The sequence below is a fragment of the Cavia porcellus genome, unplaced genomic scaffold, assembly GCF_034190915.1.
Source record: "Cavia porcellus strain 051 isolate PalLab524CR breed Dunkin Hartley unplaced genomic scaffold, mCavPor4.1 scaffold_2, whole genome shotgun sequence".
Classification (NCBI taxonomy): Eukaryota; Metazoa; Chordata; class Mammalia; order Rodentia; family Caviidae; genus Cavia; species Cavia porcellus.
This window is the reverse complement of record NW_026947485.1, coordinates 109681406-109688556: the sequence shown is the minus strand read 5'-3', so window position 1 is coordinate 109688556 and position 7151 is coordinate 109681406. Positions and strand designations below refer to the sequence as shown.

General features: G+C 43.8%; 1 protein-coding gene across 3 annotated transcripts in view; it reads left to right on the top strand.

Moving 5' to 3' along the window:
- Positions 1–3559: 3559 nt before the first annotated feature.
- Positions 3560–7151, top strand: part of Pi4k2a (phosphatidylinositol 4-kinase type 2 alpha) — a 40766-nt gene continuing 37174 nt past the window's right edge. Inside the window, exon 1 of one of the 3 annotated variants that reach the window (XM_063245102.1) lies at positions 3560–4090. In XM_063245102.1, coding sequence (XP_063101172.1) covers positions 3656–4090 — 435 coding nt within the window. In that variant the 5' untranslated portion in view covers positions 3560–3655. The remainder of the gene's footprint in view (positions 4091–7151) is intronic. The other 2 variants (XR_010046309.1, XM_003479776.5) reach the window with 2 other exon arrangements.

Here is a 7151-nt window from a genome sequence, read left to right as displayed (position 1 = left end):
ACAGTCTGGTATTGACCACAGATATAATTGCAGTCATTGAGAGAATGGGGTGTCAAGGAAATAGATTTTTAAAAATTGAACTCAGGGGGCTGGGGATTTAGCTCAGCGGCATAAGCGCCTGCCTTGCAAGCAGGCAGTCGTGAGTTCGATCCCTGGTACCGATAAAAACGGAAAACGAAAAAGACAAAAAAAAAAAAAATTGAACTCAGGACCTCATGCTTGCCAGACAAGGAAATAGATCATATTAGAATGGAAAAAATAGGTCAAATAGATTTGATGAGGCCAAATTTTGGAGAGATCTGAAAATTAGGGAGATGATATGGTATACAAAATGTAATTTCTAGTCAGGCGTGCACCAGCACTCCTGGTGTATCCCTGCACCCAGGAAGCTGGAGTAGAAGGATCACTGTGAGTTTGAGGCCAGCCTGGTTTACAAAGTGAGTTCTTGGCCAACCTCAACTGCATAGTGAAATCTTGTCTTAAAAAGACAAAAAAAAAAAGCAGTTCTTGGATAGGTAAATTGATCATGATAGAAAGTGGAAGAGAGGCTACCAGAGGCTGAGGACAGAGAAGAGGAAGAAATTAATGCTTAATGGATACAAATTGCTTGGGAATAATGAAAATGTTTTGAATAGAGTGGCTCTACAACATTATAGATATACTTAGTGAATTGTACACTTATGAATAGCTAAAATGACAAATTATGTATGTTTTACAACAATAAAATATAATCCTTGCTGTGCATATGGATAATCCCAGCTATTCAGGAGGCTGAGGTAGGAGGGTGATAAGTATGAGATGAGCCTAGGTAACTTAGTAAGACTATCTTTAAATAAATAAATAAGGCTGGAGATATAGATCAGTGGTAGAGCTTGCCTAGCATGTGCAAGGCCCTGGGGTTCAATCCCCAGCACCATACATGTGTACGCACCTACACATAGTTGCGTGGCTGAAGGAATGCTATTATGAAAACAATATTTTGGAACATTAATCTGGCACTGATACTGACAGATGTTTAGAGAGTCTGGAAATAGAAAAACTTAGTACGTCATCAGTGGGGTTGGGGAAATGGGGTGATTGTGAGACCCATTCATAGGAATATTTAACAAGAAGAAATATACTATAGTGTTTTTTTTTGTCTTTTAGAGACCGGATCTGGCTATTCAGTTCAGGCTGGCCTTGAGCTTACTTTGTAGCCCAAGTCAACCTCTAACTCACAATGATCTTCCTGCCTCAGTCTCCCGAGTGTTGAGATTACAGGTGTGCACTACCACGCCTAGTTGTACTATAGTTTTGAAAGCCTGAAACCAATCTGCCAAGCCTTGAGTACACCGCCACCAGTTACCAGTTGAATGACTATTGGTTAAGTTATTTTACATCTCTTGGCCTTAATTTCCATTATACTGCCAGTTACATGAGTTAATCCACTGAAAACTATACCTGCCACGTTTAGTATTTAGTAGTTTCTGCCTCTTCACATGTAATAGGCAATGTATTGATGCTCTTTCCAGTAAAAGGAAAATAAAAGTTCTAAGGTGTAGATACAGACTTAAATTCTGAGAGAATTCCCAATAGAGAAAAAACCCTGAATTTCAGGGTGAATTCCAAATCTAGGATCTTTCATTGATCATAATTTGAAATTCACAGGCTAAATATACATACTATGAAGGATATCAAAGATATCATCTCTGTGGCTGTGACCTGTAGGGCAGAAGAGGCAAGGCACCACTTAGTTACTTGATGATTAGATAGGAAAAAGGAATACATGAATTGTAACTGAAAGGGACAACTAAAGCAGCATTGTGCTGCACACCTGTGATCCCAGCACTCAGAAGACTGACCTGGTTAAGCGGCGAGACCCTATCTCAGACAAAGGCAGTGTGGACTTCTTCCTAAAATTCTTTATTTGGTTAGAAAGTTTGACATCCCCAGACAAGCAACTAAACAACATTTCTTTCAGTTTTATATTCCCATTTGTGGCAATAATTTTGATTTCAGAAAAAGTGACTGTGAAATACTGTTGACCATGTGGCTGGTCATCTTTTGTGAAAACCCACACGTCTAGTCTTCTTGTTACTTTACGCACAAAACCAACAAAATTAACAATAACCTAGCTGGAAGTGGTGGTGCATTCCTGTAATCCCAGCACTCAGGAGGCTGAGGCAGGAGGATCTCCAAAAGTTTAAGGCTAGGCTAGACTACATAGTGATTTCAAGGCCCAGCCTGGACTACATAGGGAGAGCCTGTCTCACAAAACAAAACAAAATCCTTGACAATGATAAAATGCTAACATTTGTTGAATTTTTTTATGCATTAAGTGTTATGCTACCTGCTTTACGTTGCTTTATATATAGATTTTTATTTAATCAAGTGAGTTAGGGGTTCTTCCTATTTTATAGCTCACAGAGATTAAGTAACTCTTAACAATTGTAGAGCTGAAATTCAAACTCAAATGTTTCTGATTTCCAAGCCCATGTTTCTAACTATTATGCCCTACATTTTAGAAGGTCGTGTTAGTTGGAGCACATGTATGAGGCCCTGAAATCATCTTCAGATCTACAAAAAAACAAAAAAGAAAGAAAGAAAGAAATTTTCACACATTTTCATTATCTGGACTAGTTATGCACCCTCCTTCAGATGCCACCCATTCTTATTTATTCCAGTATTTCTTTAAGGTGCCTGGCTTCTCAGTCAAGCAGGTTGTTGTCAGTATTCTCAAGTTCTAACCTTCCTTTTTCCTGGCATCCTCTTCTGCTTCATGTACATTTCTTCATCCCCTTTCCTCAATGCTTTACACGTTTCACTTACACCTCAACTCATTGCACAGGTATCACCCACTGCCTTCGTTGACACTCCTGCCTACCCCAAAGTGGTGAGCCCCTATAAGGGAGTTTTTAGCTAGCATTGTTGACTTTCTCCCATTCTGCCTCAGCAAGCTGTGTCCTCGGCTTGAGAGAAGAGTTATATCTTTGTACTCTTCTCCATTATTGAAAATATACTAAGCACCTACTGTGTTTAGATATTGAATTTTTACAGTGGTGAATGAAAGTCTTGGGTGATACTTTGCATCTCATGGGACTGTTTCCTCAATTAACAAACATTAAACAGTTGGGCCAGCTACTATGTATGTTGCATGAGGGCTTTTTTTTTTTTCAATCCAGAAGGTTGTTTCTTTGCTTCACTGCAGTCTTTCCAACACTTAGAACATAGTAGGTTAATGATACAATGATGCGCTTTGTTCCAGCTTCATAGCCAGCTCATATTAGGCGCTCAATTAACAGACTAATCGTTATGATGCTCTTTTGCAGAAGTCCCAAACCCTGTCAGCCAATTGGAAGTTAGGGGCGGAGCGGAGCGGAGACGGTCAGAGGCAGAGGGCGTGCCTGACCCGGGGTTAGTTCTAGAGCACGCGCAGTCTTCAAAGAAGGTGACGGGAGAAAAACGCGGAGGTGTAGAGAGGGTTCTGATTGGCTACTGTTCGCTCGCGAGGGGCCGAGCCTACTCGTCGCCAAGTAAACAGGACAGGTTAGGGGCGGAGACAAGGAGACGTGCGGCCTGATTGGCCGGGCAGAAGATGAGGGGGGAGCCGCGGATTGGTTCCGGCCACCAGCTCAGCTGTGTGGCTCGCCGGGTCCGCGAGCCGGCGGCCTGAGGGATGGACGAGACTAGCCCACTAGTGTCCCCCGAGCGGGCCCAACCCCCGGAGTACACCTTCCCGTCGGGTTCCGGCGCTCACTTCCCGCAGGTTCCGGGGGGCGCGGTCCGCGTGGCGGTGGCGGCCGGCTGCGGCCCCTCTCCGCCGGGCTCTCCAGGCCACGACCGCGAGCGGCAGCCCCTGCTGGACCGGGCCAGGGGCGCGGCGGCCCAGGGCCAGACTCACACTGTGGCGGCGCAGGCCCAAGCGCTGGCCGCCCAGGCCGCGGCAGCAGTGCACGCCGCACAGGCCTCTCGCGAGCGGAACGAGTTTCCAGAGGATCCGGAGTTCGAGTCGATGGTGCGGCAAGCAGAGCTGGCCATCGAGCGCTCCATCTTCCCGGAGCGCATCTACCAAGGCTCCAGCGGAAGCTACTTCGTCAAGGACCCTCAGGGGGTGAGCGCGGGCACGGGATCAGGGCGCCTAGCCGGCGCGGGATGGGGAGAAGAGGGACTGCATGGTGCAGAAGAGAGAAACTTCACAGGGCTGGTCTCTAGCAGGATTTGGGGATGGGGAAGCTCTGCGAAGTGAAGAAATAAATCAGAACCTTTTTGGTGGGGTAGTCTTAAACGGAAAATGAAAAGAGGAAATTCACTAGATACAGGCCAGGGGCCAGCAGTGTGGTAAGGCTGTCTGCCTCCGGACAGAGAGGCGCGGGCACATGCTGCTTTCTTTCTGGTAGATCTCAGTTTTAAACTACTGGAATTACCCTTTGGTCATTGGCCTACAGATTTGGGGCTTTTGGCCTGTTTTCTCTTTTTAGACCCAAGCCATGCATCACTGTTCAGGAGGGTGGGTGACCCATCTGTGGATTCATTTACAGCCCCCTGTGGGGGGTGTCTCCTGCCAAGGTGTTGGCCTTTTATTGACAGACCCTGGTGATAGCTTAGGTTGGGCTCACAGTTTCATCTGTCCTGCTTATTGCTCGCTTCTGGGAAAAGGTTCAAAGCATTTTCAGTGGTTCTCTAGAACGCAGAATTTTGGAAGCTCAGGCTGTCGTTGTCTTACATTTACCCACCTCCCCCACTATCAGCATTTTGTTTTTCACTTAAAGTGGAGTTTTGCGGACATTTATTTTGTCCCTTGAATGTGTATATAGGGAGATAAAGATAAGATGGGATATGGAATGACAAAAGCAACTGAGAAGTGACCGATTTTGAGAAATGCAGATTTAAGATATTTGACCCAGGTTAGACTAGAGATATGATTGTAAGAGCAGTGGGTCAAATGCTCATACAAATAGGAGGTCTTGGCCGGCCATGGTGGCACCTGCCTGAAGTCCCAGCACTCAGGAAGCTGAAGCAGGAGGATTGCAGCAAGTTCGAGGCAACTCTTAGGCTACATAGTGAGTTCAAAGCCAGCCTGAACTGCGAGACCCTAACTCAAAAAACAAAAACAAGTTAAAGGTGAAGTCTTCATTGAGTTTTCCGATGTGGTGGAAAAGATTCATAGGAAAAATGTATTATCGGCAGACTATAACGATGGGTGTCACCAAAGTGTGGCTGGAGATGTACCACAGTGAGAAGGTCCAGTGCTTACGCCCCAGTACTGCAAAAATCAACCAAACACAACCAGAGAGCATTTTCTTTCTTTCTTTTTTTTTTTTTTTTTTTTTTTTTTTTTTTTTTTAGTTTTTTGAAACAGTGTCTTGCCATGTACTTTAGGCAGTCATTGAACTCACCATGTAACCCAGGCTGGCGTTGAACTAATTCTCCTGCCTCAGCCTCCAAGTGCTGGGATCACAGGTGTGCACCACCACTCTTGCCTCAGAGGGCATTTCTGCTGTCAACTCTGTTTGAGTTGGAGAAGTTTGAGTTTAAGTTTGGGTTAGAGAAAGGTTCGAGGGTAATTATTCTTTTCAAGACTGTTAAGGGAGTTAAAGTGCAAATGGGAACCTTTACTTCTAGAAGTAGTGAAAGGTATTATACCTTAAGTGTCAGTCAGATGCTTTCATATTTTTTGAGAACAGAATGAGATTTAATCAAGATGTGAGTTAGCTTGTTGGCCAGTATAAGAATGGACTAAGATTATCTTTGATAGGTTTAGGAGGAGGAGGGAGGTTTTGTCTTTGTTTTTCATGACTTTGTTATGGCTGCCTTAGAAGTGTGTCAGGTCAGTTGAGAAGTGAGCCAGTGCTCTCATGGGTGAGAGTAACAAGATCTCTCAGTCTCCCTGGTGGTTAAAGTGCTACCACTTCAATACATGCCCAGAGAATGTCAGTTTTTGGTAATATTCAATATTCGGGTCTCTAAATTTTACTTTCCCCATTGTTTGTTAGGAGGGAAGTTGAAACATGGATAATGCAACAAAACTTATTTCTGTTTCCACCGAGCACAGTCCTAACTGTGTGGATTAGTATGGCCCACACACTTACTCTGTAGTTGGTATTGTTCTTTTTGACGCGTTTTAAATGTGTTTGTTTAATAGATACTTACATAGCACTTCCTATATGCCAAGTGCTTTACATATAGTAACTCAATCCTTTTAACCACTTTCAGAAGTGGGTACTACTACTGTCTTCATAGATGACAACACTGATGCACACAATATGACTCATTTGTCCAGGCTCTTTCAGGTAGTCAGTGACAGAACCAGGTGTATTGGTTCTGGAGGTTATGGTCCTAACCACAGCACTATGCTGTTTCAGAGTTTGTCAGTCATCTGAATTTCTGGGTTCTGTTTTTAGCTACTATATTGGTTGTGGTGGTGGATGCCTGTAATCTCAGCACTTGGGAGACTGAGGCAGGAATACTACCATGAGTTGGAGGACAACCTGTCTTGTATAGAGAGTTCGAGGTCAGCCTGAACTATACATAGTGAGGCCCTGTCTCAAAAATAAAATAAAACGGGAGGCTGGGAATTTAGCTGCATGGCATAAATGCCTGCCTGGCAAGCCTGTGGTCGTGAGTTCGATCCCTGGCACAAAAATAAATAAATAAAAATGAAATAAAATTGACTGTATGTATCAGATATTTTTAAACAATAATGACTTGGAAAACGGTTTGTTTGTCTTTCGTGTAAAGGAAGTCAAAAGTCTGTTTAGGACTGGTGTGGTGTTTTTGTTTTTCTTGGATGCAAGCTCTTTTCACCCACTATTGGCCATCATTAATATGTGGCTTCTACTTCATGCTCTCCAACATGGCTGCTCAAACTATAGACATCTTGTCTGTTTTTCAGTCAGTTAGAAGAAGGAAAGGAGAGGAAGACTATGTTTACATCCTTACGACCTTTCCTAGATGTTGCACCAGACTTTTCCACCTGTATCACAATGTCCAAAAGTTAGCTGCAGTAGAGTTTGGGAACCGTAACTGTTATTTGGCCCTGCTAAAAGTCAGACATCTGGTGTCCAAAGAAGAGGGGGAAACAGATTGGGAGAACTGGCACCCTCTGGGATAGCTACTTCTGAAACTTAGTTCAAAAGATTCTTGATTCCATTTTCCAGTTTATGATGGTGTCT